At 38.8% G+C, this 16,005-nt stretch overlaps 1 protein-coding gene across 3 annotated transcripts; it reads left to right on the top strand.

The window, feature by feature from the left end:
* The first annotated feature begins 986 nt into the window (after positions 1–986).
* On the top strand, positions 987–15,582 carry si:ch211-221n20.8 (fibropellin-1). 3 transcript variants are annotated; one of them, XM_044129928.1, is made up of 22 exons: positions 987–1,117; positions 2,221–2,355; positions 2,891–2,957; positions 3,800–3,970; positions 4,364–4,489; positions 4,632–4,772; positions 4,938–5,063; positions 6,067–6,189; positions 6,394–6,516; positions 6,621–6,743; positions 8,774–8,896; positions 9,187–9,309; positions 10,186–10,311; positions 10,800–10,928; positions 11,038–11,130; positions 11,862–11,957; positions 12,143–12,238; positions 12,420–12,515; positions 13,083–13,184; positions 13,605–13,710; positions 14,834–14,950; positions 15,172–15,582. In XM_044129928.1, the coding sequence occupies exons 2-22, from the start codon at positions 2,224–2,226 to the stop codon at positions 15,248–15,250; spliced, it is 2,418 nt and encodes an 805-aa protein (XP_043985863.1). In that variant the 5' UTR covers positions 987–1,117; positions 2,221–2,223; the 3' UTR covers positions 15,251–15,582. The 3 variants fall into 3 exon arrangements, with proteins under 3 accessions (XP_043985863.1, XP_043985862.1, XP_043985864.1); XM_044129927.1 differs by having other exon boundaries at positions 1,007–1,117; positions 2,215–2,355; XM_044129929.1 differs by lacking the exons at positions 987–1,117; positions 2,221–2,355; positions 2,891–2,957; positions 3,800–3,970 and having other exon boundaries at positions 4,368–4,489; positions 4,632–4,768; positions 15,172–15,580.
* The last annotated feature ends 423 nt before the right edge of the window (positions 15,583–16,005 follow it).

Here is a 16,005-nt window from a genome sequence, read left to right as displayed (position 1 = left end):
TACAAGCTGTTCCAAACACAAAATGATTTAATGTCATGTTTTCAACAAGCCTTTAGAGCTCCTTGATCTGTGTAGGAGAGAGTGAATGCCTCACATGCAAATGGTAAAAGAAAACGCATTAAGAGAATTTTGACAGAAAAAAAGAAAAAAAAAACATTTTTAAGCTCCTTAGGACATTTTGAGAAACTTTTAACATGCTTCCTTAAAAATGTGTTTATTTTCTGTATATATTTAAAATATATACATTTATTGCAGACAGGATGAATATTTGACCAGGTGTAAAATCTGGAAAAATAATTCCTCAGCTGTGAGCTGCAGCATCTAGATAGATAGATAGATAGATAGATAGATAGATAGATAGATAGATAGATAGATAGATAGATAGATAGATAGATAGATAGATAGATAGATAGATAGATAGATGGATGGATGGATGGATGGATGGATGGATGGATGGATGGATGGATGGATGGATGGATGGATGGATGGATGGATGGATGGATGGATGGATAGATAGATAGATAGATAGATAGATAGATAGATAGATAGATAGATAGATAGATAGATAGATAGATAGATAGATAGATAGATAGATAGATAGATAGATAGATAGATAGATAGATAGATAGATAGATAGATAGATAGATAGATAGATAGATAGCCTATGTCTTTCAATACGTCATCTAACTGAAAGTAATGTCCTGACTTGATTTTGATCGCTGGTCTTTTCAAATGCTCTGATTGGAGCTATTTCTAGTTAAATGATGAAAACACATTATTCTATTATACTTTGAGAGATTGCTGTCATATTTCCAAACATAAATCTGCCTAGGGAACAAAATTGTGTGCTTATTGTTGAGGCCTCTTCTTGTTTCTGGCTCGATGTTTGTGGCGTTTGGGGATTAGTGGAATGGGAAGTGCGGCGCTCCGACACAGGATGTGGAGTCACTGCTGGATTGCATCGCCTTCCCCCTCATTTTATGATTCTGACATAGAGAGAGAAGCCTGGCGTGCAGCTGCAGGATCCCTCATCTGAAGAGATCGAAGTACGCTACGGATCGCGCATTTTTCGGCGTCTTTAGTTTGGGGAAACATACTGTATAATCCGGGTATAACGGTGAGTTGGTTGAAGAGCTCTGCCTCGCCTCGCATCAACACTCCACAGAACACGGTTATGCAGTTAACATGACATGTTTACTGTTTTGTGGCGTAACTTTTCACTTAGACCGTAAAATGTAACGCACAGTTTCAACTTAAAATATAAGTTGAAGAGCTTTACATTTGTTCAAAAGTGGAAAAAAAAATCAGTTAATTTGACTAATTATAGAAAGACATACACCTCTGACAAAACTCCAGAGTGATATATATAAAAGCTATTTGTTAATTGTATTTGTGTCCACATTAAATGTTACATTAATTATGTGGGTTTTGGTAGGAGAGTTGCAAACTTCAAATCAAAAGTTTCAGAATTTTGACCTTAAAATATCAACAATGGCATGATATAATCAATGCTTTCTATTTAAAAACTTGTCATCGGGGAACTGAGAACCCAATATTCATTGTGAAAAAAAACAACTAAAGGTGGTCAAAACATTGCGATCCATGTATCAAAACTGGATAGTTTGAAATTGAATATAATTAGAAGTGATACAGTTTCAGGCTTATTTCTCTTTTCTTGGCTTTCTAATTCCAGAAACAGCAGATATTCTTTCTCTACTTTTATTAGTTCTTTGAACACGTTTGTATTTTTTTGTCCTTTCCTTTGACTAATTTATAAAGTGCTTTGTTCAAGGTCTGACATTTCTGAATACATAAGTTTACACTGACTAACTGTCTCAACTGTGAGGTTGACAATTCAGTTACACATGAAGATTTGATTTAAATTGTACACATTGGTAACTTTTTCTAAAAGTTTTTCAGTTTAGCAGAGATTATTGTGCTTCAGTGGCAACCAGGGGTGGGGAAAAAAACCCTCTGTATCAGACAGTAATCATTTTAAAGTCGCTGCAGCTCAAGCATATGTGGTACTAATAGGTTTCCTATGCTTTGTGCAGCCACAGAAGGAGAGGTGGGGGGTAATGACAGGCTGCTTAAATCTCCCACATCATGCCTTTCGTGCCTAGACATGCATTGAACAGACTGTGTTTCTCTGTTGTCTGACTTACTGGAAACAATCATTTGCAGCTCTATAAATGATCTGATTTCCTGATGGAGTTTCAGGCGATGACCCACCTCTGGACCCTTGTGTCAGCGTTGCTGCTGCTGCTTTTGCTAGTGGCTGGAGTTCTGAGCAACCATGAAGAAAATGACAATGAAGTCCTCAAACAACTTGAGACAAAACTCAACAGGAGCCAGGTCAGTCAGTGGTTTATCTTCTGTTTGAGATGTGAGGAGTTTTTTTTGTTTTGTTTGCTTGATATAAAAAGTGAAGGGATGGGAGGGAGCATTATGTAAAATTGACTTTTTTGAGCTTTATATCATAATCCCTTGTCAAAAAACATACTTGTACTGTTGCCTTGATTTTTTTTTGTTTATGTTTGAGGAATCCATGATTCTCCAATGGCAGCCATTCGGGGGGTGCCTAAACGCTTGCTCATACAAGCACCTCCTATTTCTATAGAGCTCCTCCTCAGAGTTGAAGTCTCCAAGCTCCTCCTCTATGCCTTCCTCACTCAGTTCCTCCAGATTAGCGGCAGCAGCAATTAGCATTTTGTCTGTATTTGTATTTATTTCACTTTTTTGTCCTTCTTGTTTTCAACTTTTCAATCACCTCGATCAACAATTTGTCTTGGTATACGTAATAGAAAGAAGACTTACACAGTGAAGCGGATTTCTTTGAGGCTTAATGCTGTGAATAAACCTTGTACGTTTTTGCACTTTTGTGTTTCAGAGTCCAGAAATTGAGAATGCAATCAGAAATATCACAGAAGTGATGGAGAGTCATACAGCAACCACATGTAGGTTTTCTACATGTGTTCTGTGGATTGTGCTGTAGTTCTTTTTTTGTTTGTTTTTCTAGTACAATCGAAAATACTTTTAAAACCTTGAGCTTTTTCAAATTTAGTTACTGTCCCTCAATATGTTTTGTCATAAAAAAAAGAGAAATATGAAATTCATTTATATTTAATGCTTTTTGCCACTGTGTTTTGATGGAATCAAAGATAAGGTTCTCTGGGTAAATATGGACAAAGCTGATAGAGAGCTTTGGTACATCTAGAGATTAAAAATGTTCCCACATGTTTTTTTGCAAAACAAATCATTGTGATTCAGATTGGATGGAGGGAGATCAGTTTTTAAGCTTCTCCAGATATTTGATTGACTACAAGTCCGGACTTTGACTAGGCTATTATAACACTGGAACTTCTACCACTGGAGCTTTGATCTAAACTATTTCATTGTAGCTCTGGCTGTGTGTTTAGCATCGTTCTCCTGGTGGAAGGTGAAGCTTCCTTCCTGTCTCAAGTCTTTTGCAGTCTCTAACAGGTTTTCATCCAGGTTTAGTTTACATTTCACTCCATCCTTCCACATATAACTGAGCAACAATAAGTTAACCATTAAATTTGAATTAAATTCAATTGGGCTACATTTTATTGAGATATTTGTCAGCATTTTTGGAAAACATTCACTGGTTTTTGCTGCCATGTCACAGTTCTGTACTACTTGCTTCTGATCTGTCAGATAAAATCCAGATTAAAATACATTGAAGATTGCAGTTGCAACACCACAAATTGTGAAAAAACATTCAAGGATTATAAATACTTTTACAAGTCACTGCGTTGCTTTCTTTCCACATAACCAGCTCCAACGATTATGACGTCTCGGCCGAGCCCCACTCTTGCTCGGTGTCTAGGAAACCAGGTGACACTGGGGGGCAGCACTGGTTGTGGCTGTCCGTCCGGGACGGTGCGGAGCGGTGACAACTGTACTTGCCCTGTAGGATTCGCTCTGCACGGAGCAGCCGAATGTAAAGGTGAGACATGGGCAGGCTTACAAGCATGGAGCAATGATTTCAGATGATGTTTGTGGTTCTGGAAATCCTGGGAAGTCTCTGTGGATGCTGTGAAATTGTCCTCAAGTTTAGAATGGTGGGCAGGTTTGTGCAAACAATGGAGGAATTTTTCAAGACTGCTTTCCATAAAATGAGAATCCCTTCCTGGAACAGATGATCACAGTGCATTTATGGAAATCAGCAACTTATCATCTGCTACAGGAAAGAAAAAGGACAAATTCTGAAAAAGTGGAGCTATTTTAAGGATGTAGCAGAATTAATCTTCCACCTGACTCTGTTAGGCTCTATTTATTTTTTTATAAATTTATGCTCTTACCTCTTACACTTCACGTCACATCTGTCTCCATTCACCAGATGTAAATGAGTGTGAAGGAGTAGGACCCGGGCCATGTGGTCCCCATGCCAGCTGCTCTAATACCCCCGGCTCATACTCATGTTCCTGTCTCCGTGGCTACCTGATGGGTTCTGGAGGCTGCCAGGGTTTGTCTGACTCCATAAATGTGTGCGTGTGTGTGCATGTGTGTGTGCGCATGTGCGGCCGAGAGAAAGATATGTATATTCTAATAAAGATAGAGCTTGCGTGTCATGGTTATAAAGAATATCTCCTTTGGATTTTTTACAGACATAGATGAATGTGCTCTGGCTGCAGTCACGGGCTTGCAGGCCTGTCAGGAAGGGGCTGAATGCACAAACACCCCTGGTTCCTTCACCTGCTCGTGCCCAGTGGGATATGTAAGGGCTTTGAATGGACAAGGCTGTGTAGGTAAAGTGCATTTTGGGATGTGATACGAACACTGCCTTCGATATAAAAAAATCGTGAAAGATTTCTGCATAGCGTGGCCCTGAATGACTGAATAATCATGATTGACCCTCTTGATCATGGCCCTCCACCCTAACGTGGACAGCTGTTGATTTTGGTCCTGTGTAGATATAGATGAGTGCAGCTTTGAGGAGCTGTGTCGCCGTGAACTGGGAAACGTATGTGTGAACACTCCCGGCAGCTTTCTGTGCCAGTGCCAGAGGGGCTTTAGAACCGAGGCCTCTGCCTGTGTTGGTAAGTCTTTTATTAAGTATCACTGGAACAGACTCGTATTTAGATCTGAGTCGATGCTTTCAGTATCCAGGTATAATTCTCCTGAAAGTGAGGGGTATTTAGCTTCAAGCCGCAGCTGTGCTGCCAACCTGCTCTTTAGTACTTTATTACCTGCTTTTACCGCTTTTATCCACCCTATAATGAAAGTAAGAAATGTTCAGTTTGTTTATATGCTGTTGTTTTCTGCATATAGTTTTTTTTTTTTTAAACAAATTCTAAAATAAGACAAATATAGTCTAAGTAGACTCAAAAAGTGGTTTTAAATTATTTCACGTATTGATAAGAAAAAAGCTATCCAAAGCAGCCTGACTCACAAGCTATAACTTGTTATAATTTCATGGTGCTTCCTATCTGATTAAGAGTTGAAAGCACTTCTAGCACAGAGGAAGTTGGTATTTCATATATTTTTAATCTAATCCTATTGGATGTCTTCCAAAAGAGCCTCAGTCACAAAGAGAGCATCAACAGCTGCAGGATCCTTTTCTTTCAGACTTTTAAACATATTGACTACACAGAGTCCATGGGAAGTTATGATTGTTTTTAATTTGTGTCTCACAACATAAACATTGTAAAGCTTTCTGGCTTTAATCTTTAAAAGTGGCTTTGGCAAGAAATTATGTCCATACCAGAACTGTCTCCCTACCTTTCTACCCACTTCCTCTGATTTACTGAAAAAGGGAATTAAAGTTCAAATGACTTTCAAATGAAGTTTGTGTAGCTTTGCCTAAAGCAGCAAAAAGAACATAAATATACAGAGAAGGAATAAATACAAAAATGTTCATACAAACAAGAATAATCAGAGCCCCGATTGAGGTAAAGTGGGTTTCAGCAGAATTTGTAATGTGACTTCTTTGTGTAAATAATGCATTTTTTTAACTTGACTGCAAAATATTTAAGAGGAAATCTCATCAGCTGTGAATAAAAAAAACACAAACTGTTGTATGTCACTTTGCTCCTGTCCCAGATGTGGATGAGTGTATAGAGAGTCCCGAGTTGTGCGAAGGTCAGAGTGTGTGTGAGAACACGCTCGGGAGCTACAAGTGTATTTGTCGACCCGGTTACCAGGGAAACGGCACACACTGCGAAGGTAAGCAATTAGTGCTGACGTCTCTCTGTGGAAAACTCTATTTCCCGACGAAGGGGTCAGCTTCCTTGTGTGCGCGGGTTTTAATGCCTGCTGTTATGCCTTCCATTAAAATTATCCCGGGCGGCCTAATGGCTCTGGAACAGAAATGAACTGAGTTTTAGACGCTGCTTTGCTAAAAAAAATTATAAAAAATTCTCCTCCTAGATGAGAACGAGTGTGCATCAGGCATTGACAGGTGTGACACCAACGCTCAATGTGGCAACATCATTGGTTCGTACTTCTGCCAGTGTTACCAGGGCTTTAATGGAGACGGGCATGCTTGCTTTGGTGGGTAAGAGTTATTTATATGCATGCTTTACCACAAAACATGGCTGAAAATGTGCTAACCGCGGTCGAGCATGAAAGTCCTTCAAGTTTCTCCTTATTTGCAGATGTTGATGAGTGCCTTCTTAACAATGGGTACTGTGAACACAACTGCACCAATGAATTAGGAACGTACAGCTGTCAGTGTGCTGCGGGCTACCAGCTGGACCAGGGTGGACATAACTGCACAGGTAAGTATTTTGAAAGAAAAATGTTGATCAGAAAAAGAAAAAAAAACCACAAATAAATTCATTTTCTTTTCCAGAGTAGCAAATGAAGATAAAAAAAAAAAAAAACACACTGCCAGGTCCACGTTAACTCCAACAATTATGAGTCTAGGTACTTCCACATAAGACACGTAAAACTGTGGTCAAAAAAAGAAAGGCTGCAAGTCACCCACATAAAAAAATATCTGCTGACACCTCAATGTGTTTGAAAGTTGTCCAAGCCTAGCTTATAATGTGTTTTTTCAGACTAAATTATTTAGATAGACTAAATTAGACTATTTTGAAGATGACCAAAGATTTCAGAAGATAGTTGGTGATTGTAGATTTTCTTATTTCCTACATTGCTATTCCTGGCAAGTGCAGGAGAAACAAGTGGAAATTTGGTTTCCGGATGTTTATTTTTTTTTTTTATGGCCATACACTATAACAGTGCTGTGCTATGGGCATCACATAGTGTAACGGTTAGGCGGTCACCCCACATAAAGGGACGGAAGCCCGTTGAAAGGCTGTTTACATCGTTTTAAACTGTGTGATTGTGAGCGTGAGTGGGAATGAAAACAGCAATAGGTATTTTGTTCCATATAACACAGTAGGAGTGTAACCGGTAAACCTTTTATGGATGCAAACTCGACTAAAAACCCACCTGTTTAGGATTGTATTTAAAACGTAATCAATTACAAATTTATTGATGGAACCTGATGTTGTGTTTTGATTGTTGATTCTATGTTGCATTGTGTTTCTGTGTTTGTTATGATGTAAAGCACTTTGAAATACCTTGCTGCTGAAATGTGCTATACAAATAAAATTTGATTGATTGATTGACAATCCTCAACTCGACCATCGTGGATTTGATTCACAGCCTTTACACCTTTGCCTCTTCCAGTCTGTTAATTGTCAGAAAAGGCCACTAGTACCAAAAATCTTGAAAAAGCAAATTGCTCTTCTAATAATATTTTGTTAGAATGCATATATTAATAATATTTTTTCCCTTTCTTGGTCAAGCTGAAACTCTGGCCACCAAGTACGTTTTTTCCACATGTTTTTGTACTTTTAAAAATGGATCTTTTATGTTGATGTTTTTAACACAAGTGAAGATCCTCAGGGGAGAACAAACTGCCTTCAGCTTAATTTGGAATGCCAAGTGTTTTTTCTGTTCAGATGACAGTTTAACTACTTTCTGTTAAAAGTTGCAAAGAAACAGCCAACAGCCTTACCTCAAGTCTGCATTCAAAGAAGTAATCGTTAAAGATGATTGATTAATAATGAATCACCAGGCCTCTTGTGTTGCCCAAGCCTGACGTATAAAATTTGCAACCTTTTTCATTCATGCAGCAGAGACTGTTGTATAATGCAACTTAACTTGCAATGTTGTTTTCTGCTATGCGACTTCCAAATCTTGACACCCCATACTTCCCATACTTGGTGTCTTCTGCCTGTAAGTAAATTAATAGCCAGTGAATAATGTCTTGTAAAGTGCAGTGATGCGTCTCTTTCCATCAAACAAGAACGATAAGGAGGTAAACACTGAATATTAACCGTAAAGCTTCAAATTCATATTCTGCTCTTTGTTCATAAAAGCTGAGGAAGAACAAATAATTGTGGTAGCCTCTTTCAGCAGTCAGTAATGTGTTGGTAAAGACAAAAGCTTACTTGAATTTGGCAAATAAAACTGAAATGCCCACAAATTCTGCCATCCACCAGCAACACTGCCAGTTGGTTGAGTACAATTCGCCTCTCCAGCAAGAATTAAACTGTGATTTCACCCAAATTACACGTCAGCATAAGGCGGCAGAGAAATCAAGCCTCCGCTGACCTTTACATCAATCTTAAATGACACTGAGAAACATCACTCACTTCATCCAAACTCAAAATCTCAAACATATCAAAAATAAAATCTCATAACATCTGTTGTTTAATTAAAGTCTAAATGAGCTCTTGGATCTTGTGTTATATTTGTGGCAGAGGAGTTATCTAAATGTCTCTGATCCTCCCAGATGTGGACGAGTGTTCAGCTCCAAATGGGACCTGTGAGCACATTTGCATCAACACTCTAGGCTCTTTCCGGTGCTCCTGTAAACCGGGCTACCAGCTGCACATTGATGGCCGCACCTGCGTAGGTCAGTAACCAGCAGGCACTCATTCACTTAATGCAGCAGTTTGCACACTCGTTTTCAGTGATTTAAAGCAGCTCAGTTTCAACAATTTACCAGCATTCATAACGGGGGAAAAAAAAAACTGCTATGAATATGTAATTTTATGTGTTTGCCAGACAGGATGTTTGTATGCCTCGACATAACTGAGAGTCCTGGGGACACATTTTAAAAGATTAGTAGATAAAGAAAAACTGAACCAGCATTCTGATGCCTAAAAGTTAACGTTGAAAACTTTCCCCTCTGTTTGCACTCAGACATCGACGAATGCAAACTGCAGAATGGCGGATGCTCTCACTCCTGTACCAACTCTCCTGGGGGATTCACCTGCCACTGCCCGCGTCCTCTGTTATTGGATACTGACAACCTCACTTGCACTAGTGGGTTCCCTAACGTGCGACTAACATTAGTTGTTAATGTGTGAAGTGACCTGCCAGGTTGTCTTCTGATGTTAAGGAGGACATACATCAATCAAATTTACACATAGGGATTTTTTTGCAGACTTAAAGTGTGTGTTATATAATTTTCAAAATTGTTTCTTCTCAATTGTGTTAAAATATATGAGGGAACAGAGACCCAACAGTCCGGCACCCCTACCAGAGATTTAGCTCTTAGGACTTTTCTATGAAAAAACTATATTGCCACTTCACCTCAACATTGTCGACATACATATATGTATACTGTGTGGTTTTTGTGGATTGAAGTGCAAGAGGGAATTAAAAAATAAGGTGGTAATTACCTGCAAAAATTATATTATTTATCCCATTATACTTACAATCAGATATCCCAGTATCGCCACATTTGTTTATTAATACTGTTTTAAGCAATGGGCATGGCTATCTTTTAGGAGCTGTAATTAGAATTAAAAAATATATTTACAAGAGGATGTTTTAATACCACATGGCAATAATAAAATGCTGAAATATCAATTGTGAGGGCAGCATAGAGGATTTCTGAGGAAACAGAAAATTCCCCGACCTTATATACATGATACTGACCTACAGTATCTCCTATTGAATTGAGATAGGATATGCCTACAGAGAAAACTGATTCAGGGCTGTCCATAAAACCTCTTTCTGTCCCTCATGCTTCCTTTGTCTTTGAAAAGTAAATATCTCTGGACTCGTGTGGAAAGCTACTTTGTAATGCTCCATTACTGAACTAGGTTTAAACTGATATCTTGTCTTAAATACATTTTTCTGTGGATCATACGGCACTAGGGTATTTAAAGCTCCTGTTCTTCTTGACATGAATAGATGCTACCTCTTGTCTGCTAAGAAATGGAGGTTGCGACCACGTATGTTCCCTGAGAGTTGAGGGCTACATCCAGTGTAGCTGTCGCGCAGGTTGGAAGCTGGGAGACGACCTCAAGAGCTGCATTGGTGAGACTTCATCTTCACTCTTCATCTTTGCTCCTGTAAAGTTTTTAGGATATTCTATTAAACCATATTTATGCAAGAAACTCTGTTAGTTGATTTGATTTTAATCACGCCACTACAATCCTGAATTTCCTCAAATTTCACCATCAGTTGAAAGCTTCCTCCAAGTGCAATCTCTTTTAAACATTTAACTGCTGTCGGCTTTCAGCTAAAAGCATAATAAAAGTTGGACTGGTTTCACAGACTGGTATCAAACGCTCATCCTTTTTGCGCTTGCCAATATGAAGGCGCTCTCTAAATCAAATTACATCAGCCGGGAGAAGGGAAGCGCTCAAAATTAATGTTATCAAATCTTAATAAGCTCTGCTGTTGCCAAGTTTTATACACTATGTTTCCATCCAAATTTGTTTTCTCACTTTATCTCAAAAGTGTTTTCCAGAATTCGATTTGCAGTCTTTTAAACTGTCTCCCCATCTGTCCCTCCCAATGAGACGCGAACGAGTGCGGAGACTTTACAAACGGAGGCTGTGAGCAGCTCTGTGTGAACCACCCCGGGGGGTTTAACTGCACCTGCAAGGAGGGGTACAAGGTCCGAGCTGACGACCCCACCAGGTGTCGACGTGAGTCAAACGCTCTCGCACACTGATGAGAATTAATCTCATTAATATGTTTGGTGATAGCACCTCTTTTACACCCAACCTGAGTTAATGAGCGTCTTATATTCTCCAGCTGTGTGTGACCCACCGTGTCAGAACTACGGAGTGTGTGTGGGGCCAAACAGCTGCGACTGTCCTCCAGGCTACCCTGGTGTGGGGTGCTCAGGTACAAACCTCAATGTAAATGATTACACATAGAGGGATGCTGGTCATTTTGCCTCTTCGCTATTTCATGATTTGGCAGCTTTGGTTGTTTTATACCCAGATATATACTAAACAAGCTGCCATTTCATACCTGCTTTTGACAATTGGTGAGCTAAAAGACTTTTCAATATCTGTAAGAGAAGGTGATTTCTTGATTCAAATTAATCTATAAATTGCTTCAAGTTATTTTGGTTTAATTAGAGTTCCTAAATCTGTTACATTTTAAGTCAACTTACCTGAAAGGGAACAAGAGCAACAATCAATAAATTTCTTTATACAGTCATATTAATAGAGATTGTGATCCTATTTCTGATTATTTAACTGGGAAATTTATCAAAACAATTATCAAAAGCAATAAACTGATATCCACTGGTTTCAAAATTATTCATGCTCCCTGGCACATTTAGGTTTGATGTGATCCTTTAAATTGACCAAGATGTTTCTGCTGACTTTGTTGAACGTTCACAAACTTTCTGGCTAAATTTATCTGGAAAAGACACTTAAGTCAGCAAAATAGTTACATGCTGCAAAAAATATGTTTTTATAACCCATAGTAAGGTAAAGTTAATCCCAAAACTATTCCTACACCTGGCAGATTAAGATGTAACGTAATCATCTAACCCAAAACTGTGTTAAAAACTGTGAAAGTATAAATTAAGGGTGTAATAAATCCTTGTTGGTTGTTTGTTTCAGCCATTTGCTCTCCACCCTGTGCCCACGGAGGAACCTGCATGCGCTGGAACATGTGTTTGTGTCCTTCTGGGTGGACAGGAGAAGGCTGCCACACAGGTACCATGTCTTATTCCATCAGTAGGAGCACGAATCAGCTTGTGAGACTCAACCCGTTCTCTGTAACTTTGCGTCGTCGATAACGCATGCTTGGAAACGAGTTGTTTTGATTTGCGTTGTTCCAGTTTCGTGTACTATATCAGTGACTGTTTAGGTTTAACACTTTTTCATCTGTCCATGCTTAGCTGTGTGTGAGCTGCCGTGTGCAAACGGCGGCCGCTGTGTAGGCCCTGGTACCTGCCAGTGCTCCTCTGATTACACAGGCCCCCAGTGCCTGTTGCGTGAGTGACGTCACAACAAAACATCTGAGTGACTTTTTTTTTTTTTTAACCACTTTAGCAACTATAAAAACTGTTAAAAACATAAAGTAAAAACATGAACACAGTTCATTTAAAGATGGCAGACTGAACCAGATGTAAAGCAGTGTTGTTTTTGTAAGAGGTTTCTTTGTGTGTTTTGCAGCACTGTGCACTCCAGCCTGTCAGAATGGGGGAAGATGTGTGGATGTTAACAAATGCACGTGTGTTGCTGGATGGCAAGGAGCTCGATGCCAGATTGGTAAAACAATGAAAATGTTCAATCTTTATTAAGTTCATTATAGCTTATGTATCTATTTTTAATTTAGTAAGCTCTTTAAATCAACATTATCATTGCAAATGCTAAACCCAGTATTTTATGCACACACACACACACACACGCACACGCACACACACACACACATTTGCAAAAGAAAAAAAAAAAGAAGGAAAAAGAATAATATTTTTTTTAGGATATAGAGTCTGTACCATAATGATGGAGCACCAAAGTTTTTGCTGTAATTAGTTAAATTAATTAAAAGTTAATTAAACTTATAATGGGGATTCAGACTATAATCAATCAAGGGAACTGTTGCATTGCTTCTTAAAGAAATAAAAAAATAAAGCCAGAATGCAGTTCCTCATCCCCCGAGGTCGTGTTACCTCAAAGAAAACACACACCAGTTTACGGGCCACTTGGAATTTCTCCGCTATTTGTTCAATGTCTTTTTCTGGTCACTGAGTCTCACTGACAGGTGCAGAGATGAGCCGTGTTGAACTGAATTAGTCTAGACATCTGTAGTCCTCTGTTCTCTTCTGTCTCCATCAGAGTCCATCCAGTGTCAAAAGCCTTGCAGGAACGGAGGAGTGTGTGTGGGCCTTAACCGATGCCGCTGCGCCAAAGGATTCACCGGCGGTCTCTGTGAAACAGGTTTGCCAATAACTTTCAAATCTATATGCATGGGCGGCCAAAGTTATGAGGAGAATACTAAATCAGCTGTAACTAATTGGTTCATTGGATCTATTTCATTTTCAAACTTTCACAGTTTTAATTTAACAATGAATTAGAAATCAAGATGCCACACTTTATGCTATAGCAATATTGAAATAGGATCACATTTGCTTGATCAGAGTCTGTAGCCTGCAGTGCTGAAGCTGCAAGTGGCTCTTTGGTTCACTTAATATGTTGAAAAATGAAATATTGCACTGTCTGTCTAGTTTGTTTCATTCAGTTACTCTGTCCCCACCATGAAAAGAAGACACTGGTCAAACCCTATTGAATTTGGTCTAGACTGTAGATGGATACAAAGGAAAAACAGATGTTTAGTAATACTGTGGGATGTCACTGTAGCTGTAACAACACGATGTGTCCCACCTTGTCAACATGGAGCCACCTGCAGCCCGCACAACACCTGTACCTGTCCAGAAGGCACGGCAGGCCTGCGCTGTGAGAGACTGTAAGTGTAAAAATGAACATAGTCTAACATGCGTAGAAAATCGAACATCAGCTTTCCTTCAAGTTCCTGTTTTTCTGTCTAGTCAGCATCAAGTACTCAGATTTGATGATGACATATGAGTCTCATTGTGAATAAAATATTGACTAACTAGTTAGTTTTTACCAGGATTCAACAGTATGAGTGTGCTGATCATTTAGACTTTTATATTTTGATTAGTTTGTGTTGTCATGTCATACACAGCAACCCTTTAAGTTTTCAATTCCCGGTGCTTGAGTGTAATACTTTAAGTAATTTTTATGTATTTAGATTCTTACTTATGTTGCAGTCTTTCCTCTGTTATAAAAGAGAGAGTTTTTTTCCATAGCTCCCTGGAAGTTATTGATGTCCAAGGGTCATGGTTATTTAGCTTTGTATTTTTGTGTTTCCCAGAATGGTGCATTAATTCAGTTTGTTCCAGTTACATTTCCTTGGTTTTCTCAGTGTTTATTTCTCCTCAGATGCAACAAATTTCTGACTTCTCCAACCTGATCCCAGTCTCAGCTAACATCCTACAGCCTATATAGATAATCCAACTTTTGTTTGTTTCCTGAGTTTTCAACCAAGATTTCTTGTTTTTGATTACCTGGTCAGGACTCTTGTTGTTTGTTTTTTTTAACCAAATTGTTTATTTCCCTTGCATGTCTTGCTTTCAGTTCTTAAACACAACACAGTGACTGTGTAATTATCATTTGATACCTTTTTGATGCTTTCACAGTTTCACATTTAAGCAAATATAGATTATATTTCCCTAAAGCACAAAATCAGCAGTTATTTTTCTAATCGAAAAACAAATAATTGATTGTTACAGAAACAATAATGTAATATGTGTTTTTTTTTTTTGACATATTAAGTCAGAGATCAAAAGTCTGAGAAGTTAGAAGTGATTTTCAAGTAAATACATGTATGTTTTGCACATAACATTGTAGATTGTTGCTTTACTAAATAATAAGTTCTAAAGTCGTGAGTCTTGGCTTCTCCACATAGTCCTGCTTACTGACAAAGATTTGGTGACTTTTGGAAGTGAGGATGACTAATTGTTCTGCTGCTTAAGTAGATACTCTAATAAACAATCTGTGTGTTGTAGGACATGTCCTGTGGTCACCACGGTGGTCAGCACAGCTCGTGCTGTGAGGAAAGCTGTCAGGGAGAGCTACGTTGACCGCTGTGGACCCCTGGGAGTTCAGCTTTGCACTAAATACAGGTCAGTTGCCACTCAGGTGTGCATTATGTTATTCTGGAAATAAGATGTTTTTATAGAAATAAACATGTCATGTAAGTATTTTTAGAGTTCTTTTTTTTTAGTACAAAGCAAATCTGTGTGTGTGAGTTGAAAGGAAACATTTTTAAGCAATATTAGATTCAAATCAGAATGAAAGCATCCCCACCGCTGTTGCCTTTTCTGCCCTGTGATTATGTTTGCAGGATGAACCAGGCTCGTGTGTACCTGCAGGCCTACAGGGTTGGCTACAAAATCCAGTGTCCTGTGAAGAAGAACACATGAGAACACTTTTTTCTGCAGAACATCTGCAGAAAAAAGTATATTGGGGGAAGAAAAACCACCTGGACTGAATTCAGACCATCTCAGAGCTGGGAACAACTGTGGGAGCCGCTGCTTAGCTTCACTGTTGAAATAAAAGAGTCGTGTTTGATGGAAATGCTGCTCTTTTCATGTCATTTTGATTAGTTAAGAGACACATCTGTAAATCTACATTTACAAAAACATTCATGGCTTTCTTAAAATTTGAAATGGGCTATCAATTCCTCCTTTTTAATTATTTGCTTTCAAATGGCAGTAAATTTGTAAATATTTTTAGAACATTCGAACTGTCAGTATGCAGGTGGAAATCAATTGTCAGCTTCAAATAAAATCACCCAAGTTCACTTACACATTATATTCAGCCGCCGATTTTAAAATAGACATATAAAGGATTTGCTCTTTGGTGTTAGTGGTTACTTAGCAACTGTGGGAAGGTTTTTTTTTTGGTTGTTTTTTTTTTTTTCACACATCAACTCAAAAATTCATTCACAACTCCTGAGCAACTCAAAGAATTTACGCAAGCTTTTGTGTGGTGCCAACCCAAGCCTCCTTATCAGGCTGTGAGGGTCCAATCTCCCCTGAATGTAGCAGGCTCTCCTGTCTCCCACCAAGAAGCTGCCACACAGAGTGTCACTTGATTGCACAGGATGTGGGGAAAAACTGGCACTCAGCTGGTGGGACGGATTATTGGCAGATGAGACGGCGTCAGCTCTGCATGC

This window comes from Gambusia affinis, linkage group LG10 (genome assembly GCF_019740435.1).
Source record: "Gambusia affinis linkage group LG10, SWU_Gaff_1.0, whole genome shotgun sequence".
Taxonomy (NCBI): Eukaryota; Metazoa; Chordata; class Actinopteri; order Cyprinodontiformes; family Poeciliidae; genus Gambusia; species Gambusia affinis.
The sequence above is the reverse complement of the archived record's forward strand: the minus strand, read 5'-3'. Positions and strand labels throughout refer to the sequence as shown.

Coding starts and splice junctions, on each gene's coding strand:
- si:ch211-221n20.8 (XM_044129928.1), top strand. CDS start 2,224: ATGACCCACCTCTGGACCCTTGTGTCAGCGTTGCTGCTGCTGCTTTTG. Junction 6,517..6,620: donor AGACGGGCATGCTTGCTTTG/GTGGGTAAGAGT, acceptor CCTTATTTGCAG/ATGTTGATGAGTGCCTTCTT. Junction 10,312..10,799: donor CGACCTCAAGAGCTGCATTG/GTGAGACTTCAT, acceptor CCTCCCAATGAG/ACGCGAACGAGTGCGGAGAC.